This window comes from Tasmannia lanceolata, unplaced genomic scaffold, assembly GCF_043159265.1.
Source record: "Tasmannia lanceolata isolate RefF3 unplaced genomic scaffold, GAP_Taslan_0.1 ptg000005l, whole genome shotgun sequence".
NCBI lineage: Eukaryota > Viridiplantae > Streptophyta > Magnoliopsida > Canellales > Winteraceae > Tasmannia > Tasmannia lanceolata.
The window spans coordinates 14,947,079-14,972,935 of NW_027518682.1; the positions used below are offsets into that span (position 1 = coordinate 14,947,079).

General features: G+C 38.9%; 1 protein-coding gene and 1 pseudogene across 3 annotated transcripts; one reads left to right on the forward strand and one right to left on the reverse strand.

Annotated features, from left to right (window-relative positions):
* The first annotated feature begins 3,095 nt into the window (after window positions 1–3,095).
* Window positions 3,096–14,467, forward strand: LOC143877642 (putative apyrase 1). 2 transcript variants are annotated; one of them, XM_077379816.1, is made up of 10 exons: window positions 3,096–3,807; window positions 5,547–5,675; window positions 5,808–5,864; window positions 6,690–6,782; window positions 7,951–8,156; window positions 8,680–8,771; window positions 13,167–13,381; window positions 13,571–13,760; window positions 13,846–13,993; window positions 14,274–14,467. In XM_077379816.1, the coding sequence occupies exons 1-9, from the start codon at window positions 3,487–3,489 to the stop codon at window positions 13,956–13,958; spliced, it is 1,416 nt and encodes a 471-aa protein (XP_077235931.1). In that variant the 5' UTR covers window positions 3,096–3,486; the 3' UTR covers window positions 13,959–13,993; window positions 14,274–14,467. The 2 variants fall into 2 exon arrangements, with proteins under 2 accessions (XP_077235931.1, XP_077235930.1); XM_077379815.1 differs by having other exon boundaries at window positions 3,101–3,807; window positions 13,846–14,467.
* A 1,493-nt stretch (window positions 14,468–15,960) lies between these two features.
* Window positions 15,961–18,658, reverse strand: LOC143877643 (beta-amyrin 28-monooxygenase CYP716A378-like; annotated as a pseudogene). Its single transcript, XR_013250692.1, has 4 exons — window positions 18,374–18,658; window positions 16,879–17,390; window positions 16,567–16,754; window positions 15,961–16,367 (listed from the first exon to the last, which is right to left on the reverse strand). The product of XR_013250692.1 is annotated as a beta-amyrin 28-monooxygenase CYP716A378-like (transcript).
* Between the last annotated feature and the right edge of the window lie 7,199 nt (window positions 18,659–25,857).

Sequence of the window (25,857 nt, forward strand, 5' to 3'; positions counted from 1 at the left end):
AATGTATACTTTTCTAGTAAAATCTAGCCAGTCGCATGATCTGTTGATCATCTTGTCGAACGATGAATATGCAAAATAAATCAATTATTTGCATATTTTTATCTTTTAATTTTAAATCTTGAGTGTTATAAGATTGTTAACACCATCCATCGTCCAAGGTTTAAAATTTCGGTTTCGGTATCGGTTTCGGACCCTGAAATTTCGGTCGAAATCCGGTACAAAACCCGAAACCAATGTTTTATTCAATATTAAATTTTGGCCGAAATTACCGAAATTTCGGTGAAATATTAAATTAATATTAAAAAAACATATTTTTTGGGTCAAATTTAGAAAAAACCGAAATTTTGGCCAAAATAAAATACCGTTTCGGTTTTTATCGATTTCGGTGTCGGTCTCCACCGAAATTTTGGATTTCGGTCGAAATTTAAAACCATGCCATCGTCCCAGTCCATATATGGTGAATAAATTATTTATATTAATTGTAACAAAAAAAAATGTTATAAGCAGAGAGACCGAATCATAAGGTTAGGTGGGATTAGTGCATGACCCCTTCCAATCTTGTAATAGAGAAAGAAATTAATTCTTGGATCATATGCCGGAGTTTACAATCATAATGGGTCCCAAACAAAAATGGTATATTCTATAAGGCCTAGATTGTTTTGGATTTTGATAACTGACTGTGAGTCCAAAACTTAATATTGAACTCAAAATTAAGGCCCGGTTCGTTTTAGGTTGTGACAGCCAATTGTGTGCCCAAAACTAACGAAAAGGGCCTAAACATTAACTTAAGTCCAATAATATTCTGGGACTCACAATCAGTTCTCGAAATCCAAAGCAAACAGGACCTAAGCATGCTCATAATCGGGGCCTCCAATATAAGCAAGGTAGCCTATTCTAGGCCTTTATTCAAGGTAAAATTATCCAAGTTGGGTAGCCAATCCTAGGAGAGAGCAACTCCATCGGGCACGTAGTTTAATTAGTTATTCAGTATATTTAATTTGGGAATTTGGTTTACCTATAACCAGTCACAAGTGAAGCCCAATAAGCGTTTCTCTATGCTGGAAGGTAAGAGAAACTCTCCCTTGCATTTTCCATAAAATAATCTAAAATCGATTGCTTATGATTGTCATTTGGTTTACTTAAACCAGCCACAAGTGAGGTCGAATACGCGTTTTTCTATGATGGAGTGTGAAACCGATTTTCCTTTTAGCAGTTTCCATACAATAACCTAAAAGATGAGTGCATGAACTTCAAGTGAATCCACGATCGAGCAAGAGAAGCAAATCTTCTATAACTTGTAATTGCATGGAGGAGTTATGAAAACAAACAAAAAAAATACATATCATATTCGCACTCCTTGTTTGATAACTGCACTTCTTCCAAGCAGTTCCAACAATAATTGTTGATTGAAGAATACTCAAGGACTGTGGCTGTTAGGCTCTTTCCTAACAGTAACATACGGAGCCAACATGCGTTTATGTAGATTTGATCTGGTCCAGTGATCGGATAAGTCCGGCTCATTCCGATGAGTCCATATGGATTGGATAATCCTAACCACCTGATCGATCGAGCTTTGTACATTGTTCAAAAAAAAAAAAAAAAAAAACCGGCTAAACCGTTGATTTTGGTAGGCTTTTATGCGTGCATCCATAGGGATTAGTCCCGCCCTAGAATGGGAAAGGCACCCTTGCAAGATCGATCGGATAGGCTAATGGTGAGCATAAATTTTAGATCACAACTCTGGCCAAATGCCTCTGAGAACACCTTGACTTATGTGATCTCAGGCAATTGATTTATAAACCCGCATTTAGGGTTCCATCATGAGAGGAATGCTAAACTGAATGGCACCCTTGCAAAAAACCGTCCGCAAGGGTGCCTCCATTGGATCCTAGTAACCAATATGCATTTATAATAGCTCGGAAAATGCAAAATTAAGTAATAGATCGGAAAATGCAAAAGTAAAGAAATGATAAATGCATATTGGTGATGTGGATCCAATGGAGGCCTATTGTGGCTGGTTTTTGCAAGGGTGTCCTTCAGTTTAGCATTTCTCACATTAGGAAAAGCTAAACTATTCATTTCTCATTTTTGTAATCCTTTGTCTTATGACATTGGATAGTATTGATAGCGACGATAGTCTCATTAGGAGCGTAATTAGGGTCGGGTTGGTTCGAGCTTTTGGTTAGAAATGAATCGGAATCAACCTCATGCAGACCCAATTTTATGGTAAAGGCTCTACCCGAATTGGACTCACAATCGGTTCTCAAAATGTCATCCTTGATCTAATGATCTTAGGCCCTGGATCCATCAAGCCTTATTTATGATTCCACTGTGGAAATCAAAGGCTCTATTTGTTTTGGATTTTAGTAGAGCCTTAAGCATGGGAAGTCTGTTCCGGATGGGACCCAGGGTTAGTTCATGATGCAACACAAGATGTTGATCTTATTTTACATATTTGTCCTGCTGTAGGACTCAAAAGTAGCCTCTTAACATTGATCGTGAAAACTGAAAATGACTTGAGTTAAAAAGCCCCAAACAGAAATGTGAGATTTAGTGGACGGGCGTGCATGCATGCAGGTGAAGCTGGGCTGAGAAACAGAGATTTTATCTGGTGTAAGCCTGTATAGTCCAGTATTTTTTATTTTTCAAAGTGTACTGTACGGTGCACACCATAGGACGATCCCTACGATCTATAGAGGAACAACACAGTATGGAAACCTCTATAGATCCGAGGGTTGGGATCAAATGAACGGTTTGGATCATCTTATGGTGTATAGCATTTTAAACGACCACAAATCAAGGGTTAGGAACATCCTAAGAGAAGATTTTCTGGGCGCACACCGTACGCCCTGTCTACATCAGGGCCAACAAATGAATGGTTTGGATCACCCAAAAAAGTGACAGGATATATTTTCTCACCGTGATGCGTGGAGATTGAAGGCGTGGGAAGAAGAAAGAAAAGGGAAGTGATAAATGTGCCTCCCTTTCTCCGCAGGGCCACCCTTACTGACTGTTCTTTATACATTACTGATTTACTGAAAAGGGTGGCTGGAGGAAGAAAATGGCCAAATTATATCATTTACCTTGTACATTAAGTTTTCAGAGCAATGCCAGTGACAGATAGTTATAAATCCACACGCGCTTTCGTCTTCTCGCCCCCCTCTCCCTCGTTCGTTGCAGCAGAAGAGGGAGATCGCATCTCAGTATCTCACTCCCTTTCTCAAATATCTATCTTTCATTTCAATCTATCTATCTCTCTCTCTGTATCGATTCGAGAGAGATTGGAATTTCAAAATTCAAGATCCAGATCTTCTCCCACAATACTCTGGCTAAAATCCGAGAAAGAAGCTGGAGCCTCTACAGGAATCCTCCCATTCTCTAAAGGCTCCATCCAACGGCCAGATCAGGTACCGATCTCCCTCCTCCTTAGAACTCGAAAACCAGACTCAATCTTCCTCATTCGCCTCCTCCGATCACCAGGAAAAAATGAAACGATCTCGTCAAGAATCCCTCCCAAACAAGATCTACAGATTCCGAAGCGTAATCCTCGTAGTTTCAATCCCTCTCCTTCTCATCTCCTTTGTCATCTTCCTCATGCCCCGCATTCCCGACGGTATAATCTCCTCCTCTTCTTCTGATGATTCCATGTCTGTCCTCGATGGCCGAAGGCCGTTGCGGAGAGCTGCGTCCAAGAGCTATGCTGTTATATTTGATGCTGGGAGCTCTGGAAGTAGGGTTCATGTTTATTGCTTTGATGAGAATTTGGATCTACTTCCTATTGGCAAAGAGCTTGAGTTCTTCAAACAGGTAATTCTGTTTCCACACATTTGTAAAGTGTGGCTTCCTGGTTGTTACTAGTCTGACTGGAATTTTATCGAAATTGAGGCATTTGGAAATTTGAACTTTGGGGATCTGTAATTTGATGAGTCTTGAATGCTCTAATCTTCTCAGTCTGTCTCTGCTGTGTTAGTTCAATTTACAGATCTGATTGTTTCACATCTTTTTGTTTGAATATGGATTTGCAATGTCATATGCTTTGCACGGTCTCAGATTCTGTTCATTTCCTTCATTTATTCTTTTCACATTTATCTTTGATTCTAGGTTTTTTTGTTTTTTTTTGTTTTGCAATTGCATATTTCTGAACTTCAAACTATTAGTCTTCTTGTATTAGGGGATCCTGCATCCCTATGTTTTATTTCAGTTGTCTTGCCAGCAATCATTGGAACTGAAAACAAGCTGGGTTTTATTATATATTATTCTCGAATTTTATTAGAGTGCAATGCTACGTATTTTACCTTATAGTTGGCTGCAGAAGTATGCATATAATTAATCCATTCAGACCTATGCAGCCAGAGAACCACTTTTTTTTGTGTTATTTAGCTGTTTATGCATATTTTCGCTGAAATGCATGTCGGCGTACTTGGACAGTTGGACGCGCTATAGGCGTATAAATTACTTTCGTAAATATTTTGTATTTTCCTTAAATTGTGGTCCCGGTCACTCACCTTGAAGTTTCTGTGTCCAGTAACCTATATCTGTCGCCAACACTGACACTCTTACCCTGTCCAAGATACATTATTCTCAGACATATACTTTTTTTTTTTTTGAAAAGTCTCAGACGTATACTTCACGTCGCCTCAATTTTTCTACATTTTCTTGTATTAAATTAACTGGAAAACCTTAGTGCTCGTTCCCAATGCTGTTGATCTTTATTATTCCGGTGCAACCGTTGTCATATAGTTTTGATAGGTACGGGTGGGCTTTGAGCCAACCCTCCCTTCTGCCTGAGGACATTATATAAAATTGTACTACCAAGACAAAAATATCATCTACATGAGTACGGCGGAATTGAAGTTATCAGGTTATAAAAGTTTCTTCTGAAAATCTTAGAGCATAAAGACCAATTCTTCAGGTGGCATGTGATTGGAATGCTGATGGGAGGTTTTTTGTTTAGGCTCCGTTTCTTTCGACCTAAAAATGGACGTAAAATTTGTTGATGAACATAACACAAATTTTACGTCCATTTTTATGTCGAAAGAAATGGAGCCTTAGTAAATACTACATTTAATGATCAATTAGGAATGTCCTTGTTAAATCCTTAGACGGACTCACAGAGGACTTCTAAAATTTCCAAATAATTAGTTTCAAACATCTCTTCTATGCCAATGTAGTTCCTTTTCAAATTTGTAGTTCTGCCAGGTCTGTTTGCACCAAATAAATGCCCTTTGTGAAACAACCAGTTACTCCAAAAGCTTAAGCTATTAGAGATGGCGTTATTTAATCTTTTATACTTTAACACTCCCCCTCACGTGGGGCCCCTCTTTTGGGTTTGGCCTACACGTGACACATGTGGCCCCTCTCTTGGGTTTGGCCATTGCATGTGGATTTTTGCTATCCGGGAGGTTTGAACTCAGGACCTTTGGCTTTGACACCATGTGAAACAACCAGTTACTCCAAAAGCTTAAGCTGCTGGAGATGGCGTTATTTAATCTTTTATACTTTAACATCCTTCTTATCATCCCTTTTTATTTTTGCCCTTTTTGCAGCTAAAACCAGGTTTGAGTGCATATGCTAGCAATCCCCAGCTTGCTGCAGAGTCACTTAAGTCTCTTTTGGTGGAAGCTGAAAATGTTGTTCCACAAGAGTTGCGTCACAAGACACCAGTCAGAGTTGGGGTAATTATTTTCTAGATTATTATATTTTTCAGGAGCTTATGCAAAGGGTACTGCTTTCTGTCCAGAAATTAAGGTTGTTGCTTGAACTTTAGGCCACCTTTAACCATTGTACATGTTTTTGTGTTTATCCAGGCAACTGCAGGTCTGAGGGCATTGGAAGGTGATGCATCTGATAAGATTTTGCAAGCGGTAACTGGCCCTCTATGATCTCGAGTCCTATGTGTGAATGCTTAAATGAAACAGTGTCTTCTTTTGCTGTTTGTCTTTTTCCAAAGTCCAAACACATCATTTTTGATGGTGTGTCTGCCTGTTTAGGGTAAAGGTATTTATAGGATATCTTGTCCATGTAATGAATATCTTCCTTCTTTTCAAACACTAACCTATGTTGTTGCCAACCTTTGCAAAACTTTGGATTATACATATTTGAATAAGTCTGTGGTGAATGCTCTCTTGCTATGCCTGGACAACAAGTTGCAATGCCCCACTTGATGGTTGTGTAATGATTAAAGGCTTTCATTAGTTATTCACCGAAATAATAATGAAAAAATTACAAAGGGAACAAAGAAACTTTTAAATTTGTTATTTTTTCTCCTGTTTGCTGGTTCAATTGACTGCGTTACTTTGCTGGACTTCAGCTCAATTTGTTCCTTTATACCTTATATTTATTAATGTCTTAAAACCGGCATATTTAAATTGTTCTGTACTTATGTTAGTTTGTTATAGTAAAAATTTTCATAAATTTAAAATTTCCAAACCTACCAAATTTTGTGCAGGAAATAATAAACTTATCTGTATTTGTGTACTCGTGCTGGAATTTCATGTCTAATTAGTAAGTTCTGGCACTAGTATCATACTTGACACTCATACCTATCATACTTGACACTCATACCTGTTCTTGGGTAACAGAAGGGGATACAACTATAAAGTAATCGTCATAGCATGACTCCTGCCTAAGATGGATGATTTCACAGACTCTGAGCATGGTCTGATTGATTAGAACTTGCCATTCTACAGGTCAAAGATTTTCTTGAAGACAAGAGCTCATTGAAATTCCAATCAGACTGGGTCACTGTTCTTGATGGAACTCAGGAAGGCGCCTTTCAGTGGGTATGTTATTTGAATTTGCTTTCTTTATGCTTCATAGTTCGTGTTCTAGAATCATGATTCAGCTTGTTACATGTTTATGTATGTATCCTTGCATTATATTCTCATTTTATCAATCAACCATGGGCGAAAATTGGTGGGAATAACTGGAAAAGGAGTAGTCATGAATCTTCTAATGTGAAATATACTTTGGTTGTAATATTCATTGAATACCATAATCTTTCTTTCTATTGAACACCAATTGATTCCCCCTTACTTAACAAGATCAGATTATGGATGGTTGCTAATGGCCTTGAATCCCTTTTGTCACTCAGAACCATTAGCTCAAATATTAGGGCTGCCATAAGCTGTGGATGCCTGATTGTTTCTGGCTTATCCTCCTGAAATGCTTTTTTTTCTACCTTTGTTCTTTTTTTGCCCAAATGAAATTAATAATTGTAAAAACATGCAACTTGCAACAAAATTCTCCTAGTTTCCAAATCCTATGGTAATCAAATCTCTAAGTCCACCACTGCACGTCCTGAAATATGGCATGCTTGTTAGTGTGGTAGAGTTAGTTTAGGCCTAGTTATTTAGTTCAAAAATATTTAATTGAAGGCATAAAGTTTCACCATTGAAGGGGGTGGTTTGTAACTTTTTATTCCATGTTTCCTCTGACCACCCAAGTTGCCTTTCAGTGCTTGGTTTGGGTGAGTTAGCATTTGTGTGTACTGATTTGATTTTTTATGTTTGGACTAAATGGATAGGAATCAACTGATAAATCTGGATGTGAGGCTCCAGGAGATTAGATTTAGTAAACATATTCTGGGCACTAAGTTATCCATTAGACGAAGTCTTCTAACTATCCTTGGTTTGATGTTTTTTTTTCTTTCAAATTTGAGTATGTGCTGAGAATCACTTTTTTCTATTCACTGATTTTTAAATGATTGATCATTAAGAAAAAGTGACTCCCTCACTCACCGGGGCTTTTTGGTGAGTCTGATTTTCCAAACTAGTTGTGTTCCTGACTGTTCCAGATTTATGTTCTTTGGTATTGCAACTCTGATTTATAGGATATTGATACCACTTCTATCCTGTTATGTGATTTTTCTTATGGGATTATTAAATTTTGTCTTTTACATGAGCAGTCCTAGTTATGGAATTTTGGCTGAAATTACTTCATCTTGTGCAGGTCACTATAAACTATCTGTTGGGGAATTTGGGAAAGAGATACTCAAATACAGTTGGAGTGGTTGATCTTGGAGGTGGGTCTGTCCAGATGGCATATGCTATTTCAGAGAAGGATGCTGCAAAGTCTCCAAGAATGACAGATGGGGAGGATTCATATGTGAAGGAATTGTTTCTTAAGGGCACCAAATATTATCTTTATGTTCACAGGTTTTTCATTTCTCCCTTGGCGAATGAAATTTATTGATTATAGAATTCTTGATTTCTAATGTCATCATGATTTGGAGTCGGCTTCCATAATTTTAGATGGTTTTGAAAGTGTTAGACATGCCGCTTTTTTTTTTTTTGCCTCTTGGTTTTGCTTGTGCCTTTACCAGTTTTAGGCATGCATGCTTGTTTGGAAGTCATATCGGGAATTGTAGTTCACCACATCCATTGGTGTTATTGAGGGGACCCATACCCCCCACTACACAGGTGGTCCTGACCTCATATCACGAGGTCCCATCAGTCCCACTAATGGGGACAAGTGAATTTTAGCTTGGATGAACTAGAAAACTGGTAAGCAATACTAGCAAAGAGATAAAATGAGGTTGTCTTATAAAACTTTTCCAACTTATCTTGGATGAAGATGACCTTCAGTGCCTACAAAAAGATTCTCTAACTTCACATAACTTATTGTAAATTTCGTATCCAATAGCGTCACCTGGCAATTCTTTTTTCACTGGTGTTGCAGTTACCTGCGCTATGGTTTATTAGCAGCTCGAGCAGAGATTCTGAAGGGTGTGGAGGGCTCTGATAATTCATGCATTTTGGATGGCTATCATGGTATGTTGGAAATAGTAATTCATGCATTTGGATTTCTGAGATCTTTTATCAATGATTCTCTTTACTGATCTTATATTTCATCATGGTCAAAACTAGTAAAACCCGCAATGTTGCTTATTTAACAGTGAATTAATTGGTTCACCACTCAAAAAAAATAAAAATAATCGTGGATTCATTGGCTCCTTCTGCTTACTCTAGAGGTTCATCAGTGTGATAGAGGATATCTTGGACAGAGTTGAGTACATTCTCTGATTCTCCAGCATACTTGGCGCCCAACCAATAGTGAGACAGACAGGTTGGCTCATTCTAGGATACACAGAGCTAGCCTGGAGATTTTTCAGTCCCCATACCCCATGATATTAGTTTGTTTATTTTTCTTTCTTCCTTTTACTTCATTCTTCTTTGGTTTTGGATTGTTAGTGACCATCTGGTCCCAGGGCTTGTGCCTCCTTCTTTTAATAAAATTCCATTGCCATTCAAAAAAAGGAGGGGGATCAAAATTAAAACGTACTTCCATAGTATTGCTAGTGCCAAGAGGAGAATCAATTTCATCCAAATCTTTGTGAGAGATGAGAGTCAGTGTTAGTTTCTTATTGCTATTCGGCTGAGATTGTTAGATTCTATGGGACTCTTTACACATCAGATGGGGGATACTTCCAAAAGCCTAAGGCAGTCGCTTTGATTCTATTGAGAGTGATCTTAGAAAGGAAATTGAGAGGCCATTTTTTAGTCAAGGAAGTCAAGAAAGTATTTTATATGAAAGGGAATCGTGCTCTAGAACTGGATGTCTTTTATATTGCTTTCGTTTAATAGTTCTGGTACAACACCAACTCTGACGTAGCCACATCTCCCATGTCTCCTTGTTGCTAAAGATAAGGATTTGAAAAAAAAGAAAATTTCCCAAGAGTCCAACACATTCATGGAAGTGGGTTTAGTTTACTTTATTTGCTTCCTATTTAGAGTCTTGCACTCTTGCTACATAGGGCGCGTTTGGATTGTGGGATTTGGAATCAGGAATCGGTATCCTGATCCGATTCCTCGGATTCCGGTGTTTGGATCAGATTAGCGAGGGTGGAGATAAATCCGGGCGGAATTTATGCGGGAGTCAGGAGGGTCATCCGATACCCGCCGCATGAAGTGGTATTCTGATTCCCGGAATCAGAAATAAAGAGAGTTTCTCTCGCACGACTCTCTCTCTCTTTCTCTCAAAATAAAAATCTAAGTTCCCTCACACGAATCACTATTCTCTCCTCTCTTCCTCCTTTTGAATGGAAAAACCTACCAGAATCTGTGGTGAGTTCCTCCAGGTTTCCATAGACTGGAATAGGGTGAAATATGGTCCTTGGATATCTGGTAGATGATCTAGAGTTAGGAATAGATTGATGACACCGCTAATTTCTTCAGCCTCTTTGTGATGTTATTATGTGGTAAATGAGAGTTGTCTTTTCTTTTTTCCTGCTTTTGCTGTTGCTTATCTCACCCAATTTGAGAATGTCATCAAAAAAGAAAGAGACGTGTACCTGTTTGATGAAATGCCTCTTTGGCAATAATAGCTAAAAATCAAGCAGACAACTTGTTTGACATACCCAGTACCTCGTTCTTAATAAAGGTGTGTTTAATTCACTCATTTAAAAGGTTTTTTTGTTGATTCTGGAAAATGCTACCGATGAGATTAGCTACTAATGCTGAAACCAAACCATGTCTCTATGACATTGGCAAGAATGGTACAGTTTATGGCATGGAGGAGACCTTAATCTGAAATTCAGGATTCTGATTTATGGGCTATATATTGGCTTCTGGATAGCACATTTGGTGCTGGTCTTTATGTCCCTCAACCTTCTTTGCATCTTGGGTTTTTTCATTTGTAGATTTTCACAATGCTTCAAATTTTTATTTGGTAGTTGGGTCTTGGCTTTCTGTGATCAATTATAAAATTTCACATTGCTTCTAGTGTTTCTGTTCCAGATTTTCTAACAGTTTAATGCATCTCATCATTCCGTATCATTGAAATTTTCTGCATCAAGAATGCTATTTTGTTTCAAATTCCTTTTATCACTCTCTCTCTCTATCTCCATTTTCTAATATCTTCATTTTTTAATGTCTCTGTATCTCTGTTAACTGAGCTCAAAGACAATGGGATTAAAATAAAGTCCCATGTTAGTTGCTTCTTGTAATTTTTATGGTGGCAGTAGTCTTTGTAATGGCATTTATATAGTGTCAAATGTCTTAATATAAGATTTTACATTTTAGTAAAGAACACGAGTATTATTGATTCAAATATTTATTGAAATTTTGATTCCATTCCGATGTTATTATGAACGGTACCAAACGCTAGAATCGGAATCGCGATTGATTCCTAGGATAAATTCCAGCGCTTGCACAAACAATAGAATTGAAATCGTTATACGTTTACTGGGGGAATTGGAATTGGATTGGAATTTGATAATGATACCGATTCATGATTCCGACAATCTAAACGCACCCATAGAGTTTCTTTATTTAGTTTATTTGTTTCCTTCTTGTAGTAGGACTTAGAGTTCTTTTTTTATTCTAGCTATTAATAGTTTTAAACGAATATGGCTTGTTCCCTTTTCTTATAATTTGAGTCCATAGGTTTAGAAATTAGAAAGTAGAGTTTTAGTAGGAAAGGGACTTGTGGGTCAAAGTTTTGTGTTGTTCTTCGTGGATTCGTCGAACACCCTTCGTGGATTTGAAGGTTTATCTGATCGGAGACCGACCATGGTCAACTCCCGACTCATTCTTCACGCTTCCAGCTACAACAAACTCCTGCTCCCTCTCAGCTTAAGATTCATGCAAATATCCCCTTCCTAAGTTCTTAAGAAACTTGTGTATAATTCACTCATTTAAAAGTAGAATCTGGAAATGTTACAGATGATTAGCTACTTATGCTGAAACCAAATCATGTCACCATGACATGTGCAAGTATGGAACATTGAACAACATGTACGAGGCCAGAACCCGAAATTCAGGATTCTGACATATGGGGTATATATCAGCTTCTAGAGAGAAATAATGCCATTTTGTTCAAAGAGGTAGATGATTCCTTTTGCACTTCCCCAACACTGTAAGACGACGCACCTTTACCACTCCAACTGCAGTGGATGAGGTCAACCTTGATGTCTAAGACAATCTTACCCCAGATGCGATTTCTGTCCTCGAATATTCTGTTGTTCCTTTCATTCCGTAAGTGCCATATACTGGCAAATGGCACCAACTTGCCGCATAGACCGTCCCACCTCTCCAAATGGGCCCCTGGTTCACTCCAAGATGGTATTCTTTATGGATCTTTGTTGAGCCCATGACAGTCCAAAAGCTTTAATGACGGCCATCCATACATGGTTGCAAAAGGACAGTGTACCATTAAATGGTCCAACACATTCCCCAATACATTTATTCTTTCTCAGATTAGTATTCTTGGGGAAGATGTACATGTGGGAGCATAGTTTTAAAACACCCCCGTCATCGCGGACTCCCCTGAGTTGACTCCCTTTTCCCTTGGCTGTGTTCCGCATTTTGTCACCGCGTTCCACGTTTTTCCCTATAGAGTCAATAAAAACTCCCTTGACTCTCCCAAGTTATGATTGTGTCAACCAAGTACTTAGCCGCGTCAACCTCGTTCTTGGTCGCGTCTGTGCCGAGTCGACAAGGATTTTTCTTTGGCCGTGTTCCGCACCGCATCCGCGTTTTAAACACTTTGTGGGAGTATCCAACTCATACTCTATGTGATGAATGTAACAACTGGCCTAAATCTTGACAAATCAACAATTGACATTCTAGAATATGGAAATTTAAATCCGTATTCAAAGAGGCATCTCACACATGACAAAGCCATTGGCTTTCCTTTGGTTCCCAAGAGAGCAGTTTGAAACTATTCACATCCTGTAAACTCAACTTTAGTATCAAGAAAAAAAATGGCATTGTTTTATTAGGATTTGGGTTACTAGGACCTTAGTATGAGGAATCATCTACCTCTCTCTCTCTCTCTCTCTCTCTCTCTCTCTCTCTCTCTCTCTCCAGCATGACTTGACACTACTGATTTTTGTAGTTCTGTTTTTGAACTTTTTCGTGGTCCTCGGTACTTGATTTTAAATCCTAGCTCGTTAATTTGGATGAAGTTATTTTTTTGGCTAAATATTGAATTGCATGATTAACTATCCAAGTTGGGCAAATCTCATGTCAGAACAACTTTGAATTAAACTGCTAAACTGGAACAGCTTGCAGTTTTCTATTACTTCACCTTGATTGTCATCAGAAGTCCTAAAGATGCTACTCATGTGTTTTTCATGCCCTTAGACAATTTTCACCTCCACTTTGTTGTGACGCGCAAATGATAACATCACAACTTATCTGAAAAGTTTGTTATTTTCTCTCAAGGGTCTTACAAGTATGGTGGATCAGTATATAAAGCATCAGCTTCGCATGGGGTCACCTTTACCAAGTGCAAGAGGGCTGCCGTCAAGGCTCTCAAAGTCAATGAGTCAACGTGTACACACATGAAGTGCACATTCGGGGGTGTATGGAATGGTGGTGGTGGAGATGGGCAGAAAAATCTATTCATTGCTTCCTTTTTCTTCGACAGGGCTGCTGAGGTGAGAAAATCTCTAAATAAAGTCCCTCCCTTTTCCTTCTCTTGTCATTCTCAGTTCTTCATTGCTGGGACCTACCTATATTCATCTTTCTTCTCGTGGTCATGCATCTGTCTTATTTTTCCTCTTTCTTGCCCATAATTTTAGAAGATTCCTTGTTAATGCTAATTATAAATATCATCCCATGCTTAGGCTGGTTTTGTGGATCCCAACAAGCCATTTGCCAAAGTTAAGCCTGTGGACTTTAAAGATGCTGCCAAACGTGTCTGCGAATTGAATCTCAAAAATGCAAAGGCTGCATTTCCTCAGGTCGAGGAGGATACCTTGCCTTACTTGTGCATGGACCTTGTTTATCAGTACACATTGCTCATAGATGGATTTGGTATGTTACCATTTTGTGATTGTTTCATATTAGGACCTCTATGGGCATCTTGATTCTAACAGTAATTTTTTTTGTTTCCTAACAGCCTTAGATCCTTGGCAAGATATCACATTGGTAAAGAAAGTGAAGTACGGGGATTCCCTAGTCGAAGCCGCATGGCCTCTTGGTAGTGCCATTGAAGTCGCGTCAATTTCATAGCGTCATCCGTGAATCATATTCAATTTTGTTGCAAGGTACGTGGCTTTAGCAACCACAGATCTGGGGCATTGCTTTTTGCCATTTCATTAATGCTCAGAATGGCTCTCCACACTCCTTTTCCCATACACTTCAGAATTTCAGAATCAGTTTAAACCATGCTATAGAAGCAGATTGCATTATCTCGCACGATTTAGTGGTGGTGCTGCAAATGTGAGGCAGAATATAGGAGTCGATCAATTTTCCATTTGTAATTTTTGTCACAGATGGAGGGAATTCAGAATTTCTGACAGATTTGATTGATCGGCCATTTTCCAGGTGAGACAAGCGACGGGATTTGATGATCATTGTCATTTTTTTTCTTGAAATGAAAATCTCAGATTTTCATTAGTATTGAGTTTTCAATGTGTATCGTCTAGTGTTGTGTACATCAAAACATCTTTCTCTGAATGAATCTCAATACATCAAAACACCAATCTGGAATTGTTGGAGAAAAAAATACATATAAGAAAGCCTCTCATTAAATCCCACAGATCTCTTTCTCTGAATGAATCTCAATACATCAAAACACCAATCTGGAATTGTTGGAGAAAAAAATACACATGAGAAAGCCTCCATTAAATTCTTCAAAGAATCAAAGAATCTTCCTTTCAAAGATTTGATCTGGGCAACAATTGGCCAGAGCCCTGTCTCTTTTTTTTAATGTTAAAAAGAGAGCTTTCATTAAAAAGAGGAAGACCGAGATGGTCAACCCAAATAATACAAAATATGCAAAAGAAGAGAAGCAAAAGAGGGATAACAACAATCACGGAGGGAGGAAATCAAACAGTTCCGATCCCTCCTTATCTATAATCATGATTTTTTTGAATGGTAGAATTTACGTAAAAAGAAACAGAGCCTTAGAGAAAAGGCAAACCTCGATGACCTAGGTAGCTAAGAACAACAGAGAGAAAAAGCACAAGCTAGGAGAAACTATAAACGGGAAAACAATCAAAACCTGATATATGCAAAAGCGGAACAAAACAATCAATCGACTATGTAAGACCTTATGTGGCCAATCATTGATTTTAGATCAATTATCTAGATTGAAGTGAGATTAAGTGTGAAATTACTAGATTTGCGTATTGACTAAGTGATTTTTAAGGGATATAAAAGTAGTCAGTGCATCTTATCCTATTAAGACAAATGTTTTGTGTAAAGCAAAGTTTAACTACATCAGTAGTAGTTTGTTAGAGTTCTAGTATGGATGGATAGAAGTAGAACACTAACAATTATTTTATATATATAAAAGGTCTCTGCCACAAGGAGATCTTCCCATTAGAGATCAGGTTATCCAGAGAGAACGTAGAAGTTCCATCCCAGATTGATAAACCACCATGGCCGATCAAGATAAGTTCTAATCCTGCACGGTTAGATTAGATCGATGGTCATTCTTCCTGGCCTAGTTCTACCTCTTCTAGTTCTGCTTTAGACGATTAAACTTGTCAGTTAGTGTGATTGTTCCTTTGTCTAGTGTTTTTCTACTTTGGTGGATTCCTAGTTTACTTATATTCAATCTTGGTTTCAACACCAAATAAATCGATTGCTATATTCTTGCCGGAAAATCACTAAGCCCTTGCTTGGATTGCAGGGAAAATATCTCTAAAATTACCTTCCTTTTTTATACATGAGAAAACATAACTTCAACCAACCCTATTCAATTTTTAATCAGTGGGACCATCAATTTATAATGATATCCCTCTAAATTAATCGTAATAACTTCCTTCTAAACTGAGGAAAGAAAACATTTCCTGAGAATTACAATCCAAACAGAGCCTTAGGTCTCCTATTTGTGAAGCCAGATTTTGTGTGTCAGACTCTCATTACCCCTCGACTTCCAAGTTTTTAATAGATCAATATATTAGCTTCACCAAGTAGATGAAAAAAATAGAAGAAAGAAGAACTAATAAAGAAAGAAGATACCCATGTCAACTAGGCCACTAACAAACACAAGAAAACAATGGAAAGAAAATGCATTGGATTTCCATGGCAGTCACAGCATGTTATTAACAGGATGTTTATGTCTGAAGTTTGCTAAATGCCTTCAAAGAGACGTAGATATTACATATATGATTGGACTAACGAAGGTGTAATCGAATCGGAAGTCCCTCTGCTGGTGTCGGCAGTGGTTCCATGTTTATCTTCTCATTAGGCGACACTGCCTCCCATCTGAATCTCTTTAACATCATTGTGAAGAAACACAAGTATTTCCAGTCTAGCATACGCCCTCCCTGGACACATCCGAGGCCCCCCTCCGAAGGGATTGTATGTATAGGGCGATGGCCCATCTCCATCAAACCTTGAAGGATCGAATTTCTCTGGCTCTGGGAAGATACTCGAGTTCTTGTGCGTCGAATTTACACTCCAAAATATCTGTAAATATGAAGAGTGACTAGTAAATAGCATTCTTAATGTTCTTACGCACGAGCTATTAACTTGTTTTCTTATCAACAAAACTTTGGCCCTGTTTGTTTTGGATTTTGGGAACCGATTGTGAGTCCAAAACTGACTACTGTCAAGTAAATTGTATTGAGATGGTTACAATGATCATGAAACAGAAAGAATTACTTACCTTCCACTCGTTTGGAATGTTGAAACCTGCATAGGTGGAATCAGCTATGGCAATTCTGAAACTTCCATCAACAGGCGGAGTGACTCTCATCACGTCATTAACTACGTTCCACGGATACCTCATCCTCTGTATGTCCTCCCAGTTTAGTAACTCTCCAGGCTCTTTTGACATTGCAATCTCACTTTGCTCTGATCCAAAATCTTAATCTCCTCAGGGTTGCTTTTATTGATAAAATCGTTGCCATTCAATCCAAAAAAAAAAAAAAAATCCCCATCAATTTACACAGACTAGCATGAGAGTTGTAAGATGTACCTCTTAAGACCTCATCATAGATGTGGGGCATTTCTCCAAGATATTTCACCAGGAATGTTGTAGCACAAGTGGTAGTATCATGGCTAGCAAAAAGCATCATCAACATGTTATCAATGATCTTCTTCTCCGTCATAAACCGTCCACTCTCATCGGCCGTCACCAGCAAATACGATAGCAGGTCTTTTGTCGGCGACACCCTCTTCTCTGCCAAACCAACTCTCCTCTCCTTTATTATCTCTTCAAATTCTCTTCTTATTTTCCCCCCAGCTTTGATAGCCTTGTAATATCGCGTACCAGGAAAATTCAGAGGTAACTCTACCAACCCCTTCATGAAGATGAAGAATTGGTCATAGACCTTTGAAACTTGATCCGGGTCTTCAATCCCGGCCAACAGACGAGCCGCCAAAGCGAAGGTGTAAGATTTCACGAGATTAACGGCTTTAACCTTGCCTTTGCCTTCCCATTCTTTCTGGATTTGGTGTTGCGCAACCATGTCCATGGTTCCTACACACCTGTTGAAGTATAAATGATTAAATATTACCAACTCTAACAGCATAAGCTTTTGGAGTAACTGTTTGTTTCACATGGTATAGAGCTACTACCTCACGGGAGGTCATGAGTTAAAAATGTTAAACTTTAGATCTTTTGGAACTATGCAAATCAAGCCGTGCAAATAAACTAGAATACAAAAGGAATATGAAACTTACCTCGATCTCCCATGGTGGTGGATCAAATGGGATGATCTTCTACGGCCTCTCTAGTTTGTCTGATCTCTTGTGAGGAATATCTCCTTATGACAGGTTAGACGGCAGCAGAGACCAACCCTTCTATTTATATGGAAAGACCTCCTAGGGTTCCACCCACAATAAACTCTATTTGTCTTAATCTATTTAATCTACTGATGTAGTTGAATCTAAGGCTACACTAATCATTCATCTCTCAATAGGGATGAGATGCACTGATTACCCTTATACCCTTTACTGATCATTGTGGAAACGGGTAATTCCAGTAATTTCACACTTAATCTCATTATTCAATCTAGACTGTCAATCTTAGATCAATGATTGACAACATAAGATCTTACATAAAACCCCCAACCACTCTTTGGTATTATTTAAAAACCCAGCCAACCCAAAAAACAAGGGGACACATGTGAGGAGCGTTGAAGTATAAATGATTAAATAATACCAACTCTAACAATTTATGCTTTTGGAGTAATTGGTTGTTTGACATGGTATAGAGCGAACTCACTCACGGAAGGTCCTATGTTCAAAACTCAACAACTCCTTGATATTGCTTTTGGAGTGATTGGTTGTTTGACATGCGATAGAGCAACCGGCTGATCATAGGAGGTCCTACGGCGACAATATCAAGGCGACAACTCCTTGATATTACAGAAATCCCGCCCCCCACCCCCTCCCCCCCCCCCCCCCCAAAAAAAAAAAAAGGACACACGTGAGGAGTGTTAAAGTATAAATGATTGAATAACGCTTACCTCTGAAGAGATTCTGGTTTGAGGAACGTGATGAGCGATGTTTTGAATATCTCTTTGGAGTAATTCTCCATTCGATTTAGTACGAATTCTCGACACGATCTTTGAATTTTGGTGTCTCGCAGATGAGTGGCCATCCCTAGCTTCTCAGCGGTAGCCGGGTGCCATGAAGGTCGCGTCTGTTTCCAGTTGAAAATAGTCTGAAAAGTGCGAGAGATGTGAAACCCACGAGACCCAGAAAGAGGCAAATCACCAACTGATATTGAAGCGATTCCATTCAAGTCTTTCCTAAGTTGTTAGCTGTTACTCGTGTATGCAATGCGAGCTCGGACATAAATAGAGAGAGAGAGAGAGATTAATAGTTAGTATTAATCGCGCAATGCCACGTGTATATTGGGCACAAGATCGACGGTCCCTTGTGGGACCCGGAGAATATAGGTAGTGTTAATCCCCGCAATGCCGCATACGTGTATAGTGGGCCCGGCAACACGAACATATCCTTCTGGAAAATCTTTTAAACAAGAGAATTGATGATATATTCGTTCTTCACTACATCGAGGTGGCCCAGGGAAGAAAAAGGGACCAATATATCATTTCCCTTTAACAGATACGACTAGGGCTGCAACCGGGTAGGGTTGGGTAGGGTTTTTCAAAACCCTAGCCCAACCCTGGGACCCATTATCTTGGCCCTGACCCTGAGTCAGGGCCGAAAAACCTCAACCCATTGCCCGCCCTACAGGGCTCAGTGCTGGCCCTAATTGACCCTAGTGCAAATACTTGTTAAGAGTGCCAAAAATAAAGCAACCACTTATCATATAGAACAAAATGATAAAAAAACGGAGAAATGGAACAAAATAAGACAATATGAATTCAACAACATGACGGGCAGCATAGACAATTAATAATAATAATCTAAAGAAACATCAATCCAAGATAATAGAAAACATTAGCAAAAGAAACATGCACAAATGGTTCAATTCTATAATAGAAAACTTAGGGTCGGGCCGGGTCAGGTTACCCGAGGCATTAACCCAGAACCCGACCCGACCTGAGTCATGGCCTAAAAAAATGAACCCTGACCCGCCCTCAGGGTTGGAAAATCCGGCCAACAGGGTCAGGGCTGACAGGGCCAAACTTGCACCCCGAAATACGACCCCACCTAAAGTGAAAATGTTTTTGAACTGTTCGTGCAGAAGACCCCGTTTGGGAGATGCGAAATACACCACTTCTAAAGCCTCCAAGGGACAAATGCATATTCCAAAGCTCACGAAAAAAATATTCCATAAGTAAATGACAAAATAGAATGGAAAACCTAAAGTCATTTGAGGCATATGGCCTCCGATCTTACTAATAATTAAACTTTATCGAGAGGGGACTTTTCCTAAGCTTTTCTTTATACAAACAAAATTTCATGTTTATCTACTTGGCACCATTGTAGTTACAAGGTGAACACAAACCTACAGCCGTCTTTGGATTGCTGAAGTCAGGAATCTCAATCAACATCATATTTCAATTTCATCCTATTTCTATTTCCGTGTAGAGGGAAAATATTAATTAACATAAAAATTTAATTCAAAAAAATTCTAATAAAATTTCATTCCGACCGAGGCAAATTCAAAATACCATCTCTTAGAGTGGGAAATTGATTCCGTCATTTTTATTTTGCTCGTGTCATTTCCATCCCCTGAATCCGTTCATTTTTTTGAATCAAACATCAGAATCCGACACAATTAGAGCCGAATTCAGCACTTGATTCTAGCAATCCAAACGCACCAGCAGGGTGTAGTAGTTCCCCCTCTTTAAAATAATTCATTTTTCAATAAATTTAAAATAATTAAAATTTACAGATGCTAGGAAAATATCCTAACCGTGAGTGTGACCTTAGCAAGATAAATGGCTGAGATCATGTTAGTTAATATCATTAATTTCATACGATTTTCATTAAACCTAAGGACCCATTTATCTTAATCGGAATGGAGACAAGAATGGGTTGGAGAAGAGTGAGGAGAGGAGGTACAATTGGAGTATCCCTCTCTCATTCTCTATAAACAAAGGAAAACCCATCTTCCTAATTAGTTGGTGTGATCGAGGCCCTTCATATGCTGGTCTCCACACTATAGACGCTATAGCCTGAAAACACCAAGAAGTGAGACATATCCAAGTATTTTGATCCAACGATTAAGCAAGTTCGATGGCAGTAATTTTAAGGTATGGCATCTACAGGGTGGGGCCCTTTTAGATAAAGGGCATGGATCATGCTTACATCACGTGGGGTGTGTGGATGAAGCTTCATAAATCACACTCAAATCGTTGGGCCCACAAATGTGGCGTCAGTATGATATAGAGACTAGAGAGCATTCATATAGACAGCAATCAGGTAATAGCAAGGGTCCAGATTCCAATATGTGCAATGTTTTAACTTTTAAGTGTTTTGGCCAAGACATCTTTACATTGGGAACGGTCCCGATGGCACTGATGGCATATAAGTGGGTCCATCATTGGCAGACTCAATAGTATGCATGTGGTACTATTTCATAGGGTTTGATTTTGTTAAGTTACAATAACATGATTATTATTGGATGTTATGCCCTTATTATTGGATATTATGACCATGTTTTGCCACTATAAAGAAGGGAAATGATATAGAGCAAGTATGTTTTAATAATTGCACAAACTCAGCTTGTCTTTTCTTTTTTAATTGGCTTATCAGAGCTTTTTGGGATCTGTAGTAACCATTGACAACTCTTTAAATAATAAAAGACAAGAAGGGTTAGTCCAAATATCAAAATATAGTTGAGCTGATATCATTTCCCTAACCACCAAGACACATGCCACATGTGAGCTATTCGAGACGAGATGTGTTCCCTTGCTACCCAATACCTTATTTACTTGCCCTTTTCTTCCCTGATCTACCCCCTTCTAAGTGTAAAAAAGTAACCATAAATATGTTAAAGCAAGGTGGCCTAAGGAAGAAAATGGGGAAAAAAAAATATAACTTCCCTTTACTTATTTCTTTTTTCGTTAATTTTCCTTGATTGGGTGTAAGGTATTTTTTGATGCCATGAGTTCATGGACATTGAATCCCCCTAACTAAAGAAAAGAAAAGAAAAGAAAAGAAAAGGGAAATGACATGCCCCCCTAACGTTTTGCTTTGCCTTTAAAACATGAGAAAAGCGTTCCTGCTGCAGCGCAGTTACGCTCCCTTTGCTTTAGTGGTTTATAAGCGTTCCTACTAGTTTGTATAGCGGGTCCCCCTTTAATACGTACAGCGGGTCCACAAGAAGTGACGAATGAAAGGCTTTATAAACCACTAAAGAGCGTAACTGCGATGCAGTAGGAACGCTTTTCTCTTAAAACATAACAAATAATGTTAAGGGGGGATTTATCCCTCAGAGGGGGGAAATATCATTTCCCAAAGAAAATTAAGATTCTCTCACTCTAAAAAAAGATAAAGGAGAAACATTCACTCCGTTACAAGTTTTCATTGTTGAAAAGTAGAAGCTTTGGAGGGTTTCCCTGTCGGTTTAGGGTTTTGCTAACCAGTAGGTAACAAATTCAGAACATTCTCAGAGCGTTTGGATCATACTAGGAAACAAATTCTTGGTATGATTCGTTTTTTTAGGGGAGAGATTTAGGAAAGTATTGATACGAAATGCTATACCCCCGCCCCCCAACCTCTTTTTTTAAATTGGGATTTGGGACAGCCCACTCTAGTGTAAAAGAGTAGTCATAAATACAGTACATGAGGTTGTCCCAAGTAAAAACAAAAGGCCGAATATATCACTTCCCTTATAGATTTGGAAACTGCTATGATGAAGAAGGCCCACCAATGACACAATTGATTTTTGTAGTTCTTGAACGTGGGATGATGATCTTCATGTATTAGGTCCATTGACAATCAATGCTGATAAAAAAAAAAAAAAAATCATAACCGTCCAAGACACGTGCATTATCGAATGCGGTACAGACATTCCATCCACAAGATTATGGCCCACAAAAGTCAGTGTTTTAGATTACCTATTCGACTGTTTGAAGCCTTAATTGGGGTCTTACATATCTGAGGGACCAGGGTGGGCCCCATGGGTGGTGGGAGTTAGAAAATTGCTTCAAAAGCAAAACAAATGGAAGGGTTTCTAGGAAGAGATGTGCGAAATATGGACTTAAAAAGTTTCACTTTCACTAAAATTGTAGTCACTTTGCAAATATAAAACCAAAATTTTGCTCTTATTTTGTGGTCGTTAATCGGATTATTTAGAATTTTCAATTGATTATTTCGGAGGTATAAAGAAATGGTTTGGTCTATTTGGAGAGGAGATGAGGATCTGGATATCGCTTTGTGTGATAAGCATACGGGGGCAGAAGTATGACTGTTGTTATCCTCACGGGTACCTAGATTATGTTCATGGGCAAGATGATAGTGCCGAAGACGAGATGCAAAGGTATCGATTGAAAGCGGTTTTGGTCGAGCCATGGTTCATTGATCTCACATAGAATCATAGCTGGTTTGTTTAGGCGGGAGAGACAATCGCTGCCATAGATTTTTAAACGTGATTAGATTATTGTAATCTTTATGAAGCATATGATTGGAGACTATTCTTAGGGGTAGTAAGATGAATACTAAATATCCGTGTTCTCTTGCTTTAATAATGGCTGTTTACACTTCGATAATAGCTTTTTGAAAATTAATTTGTTAGCACTAATATGTAAGTAATTTTTGCTTACACAAGGCTTTCTTGATATTTTTGCTTAAATCCAGATAAGGGGGTCCTGCCTCTTGCTGGGTTCTACACGGTGGTTGGCTCAACCTGTAACCTGCGTCCACAGACAAAAGGTTAAAGACCACCTGGAGTTGGAACACCGGGGGAACCCTTCAACACTCAAGTCAGACTGAGGCACCAGGAGAAAGGAGAACCGAACAGAGCAAAGGCGAGGAGATAGCTAAGAATCCTTGTTAATTCACATTAAACCACCAAACAAATCATCTACATTCACATTCAAATGAAACCACCAAACAAACCATCTACATTCACATTAGCCCATCCACATTATAATGTTAATAACATTCACAATCAAACATTTCATGGGTTTGAAACCCTATCCAAAATTATCAAGGACAAGTTGTCATCAAAGATGAGGAAACAAAGGAATCTGAATTGGTGTGCAACCACAAGTTTATCCCATTGTATTTGGCCCACCATAATTGGATGATTATGAAACCTTGATCCCCCCAATCCCCCAACACCCCCTCTCCCTCCCTTTCTTCACACACACACACACAGTTCTTACAAACCCTATGCTCACAATCCGAAAGATCAAACCCAAGAGCACGTAATGTCAAAGCGAACCACCTTTTCTTATCCCATTGTATTTGGACCACCCTTGGATTATTATGAAACCTAGATCATCATCCCCAGTCCTTACAAAACCCAATGCTCACAGTCTGTAAGATCGAACCCAAAAGCACCCAGCGTCCAAGCGAACCCACCTTCGCTTCCCACATGTTCAAGCTCTCTTATAAGTTGCACAACTGCTTTGTATTAATTTGGCCATAGACCCAAGTCTCTCTATTGTTGAGTTGGTGATACAAAATCACCTGTTGTATTTCATTCTCGGAGTGGGTCCCACTTGAGCCTTTTAAGTGGGATGTGTTTCTCTCTCTATATATTGGGATTGTATATGAAAGAGAGGGTTTTGAAGAAGAAGGGAAAAATGTAGAGAGGATAAAAAGCTAGGGCAAGATAAGAGGGTTTTCTCTTGAGGCCCCTAGGAGGGCTTTTGTGGTGGAGCAAAAGCAAGGTTCTTCTTGAGGAGAAAGCTAGGGTAAGGCAAGATGGGTTCTCTTGGGGCTTCTAGGAGGGCGTTTGTGGTGAAGCAAAAGTAAGGTTCTTCTGCTCAAGGTTGAAGAGAAAGTTAAGGGCAAGAAGAGGGTTTTCTCTTGGGCTCTTGGAAGGCTTTTTTTTTGTGGTGAAGCAAAAAGGGTATTTTCCTCATCGTCTTGTTTATCAAGGTGTATTCTTCTTCTTCCATTTTTCTTCTTCTCCATAGTAATTTCTTATTTGCAAGAGAAGCATTGTATTGGAGGGTTTTTCAAAGGGATTTTTTTCATACTCGGTGTAGAGATTTGAGGGTTGCTTCGCGGTTGTATAGAAGGTTGGAGAGAAGGATTTTATCGGTGGATTTTACCGGTGGAGGTAAGATTGTACTATTGGTTCTAAATAGTGGAGTTTTTGTGTTGCCTTGTCCGTGGAGTAGCCCATTGTGGTGAACCACGCATATTCTTGTCTTCTTGTGATTGCTTGTGATTTGCTCCCTCTGTAGATGTAGTTCGTTGGCATATATTTTTCTCCATCTTGTTGTGGAAGATCTTGGTTATTTTCGTGTGTTTGTCGTTGGTCGATTGCCGGTGTTATTTGCGGTGCATTTTGGCCCCCCTACATCTATCCATCTCCTACTCCATCCGGACACAACAAGAGACATTGTAATTACCAAAACTGTGACTCTCTCTCTCTCTCATATTTTCATCAGGAAACTACAAGAAGAGTCACACTCTATTTACGTGGAAGCAGACACCAATCCCGATCAAAATCAATTTTTTTTGGGAAAATTACATTTACACCTCTCTAGTTTCTGACACATCCACTTCTACCCCTATAGTTTAAAACGTGACAACTACACCCCATGTGGTTTCAATTTGTGTAAGGTAGACCCCCTCAGTTGACGGTTCGTCCACATATTGAAGGGTTAGGATGATCCGATGGAGCTGATTTGTTAGGCACACCCTATCTATGTCAGGGCTCATCAAATGAACGCTTTGGATAATTCAAACAATGTGGGCCCACTGTGCTTTTGGTAGTCTTTATTTTTTTTAGAGAAATTATATAGTGGCCGACCGTGAACTATGTGACTCTCTCCCTCTCTCATATTTTCATCTGTCTCTATTTACATGGAAGCAGGCACCAATACAGATCAGATTCAATTTTTTTTTTATAGAGAAATTATATAGTGGCCGACCGTGAACTCGGTGACTCTCTCCCTCTCTCATATTTTCATCAGTCTCTATTTACATGGAAAGCAGGCACCAATACAGATCAGAATCAATTTTTTTTTATAGAGAAATTGTATAGTGGCCGACCGTGAAGTCCCGTCAAGTTGGCACACGTCAAACACTCAAACGTACAAACCTTGACATTTAATCCAACATCAGCATCTTAAAAAGTGCCTGCTCTTGGATCAAATTTCAAGGGTGATAGACGGTCGGACACCATATAAAAACTCTTTTTTTGAAATGGCCACAACATGTGCACCATGCCACCATGTATGAGGTGCCATACCTCTCCTCTTTTGGCTCACTCATTTTTTTTATAATGCAAAAAACCAATCCAAAATCTCCATCGATCCTTGTGCATTACTTCTCTTGCTTTTTTAATGTTTGTCACTTTGTCTTCACCCCCTTTTCAGTCCACTGTTTTGTTGTTCTCATCTTTTTG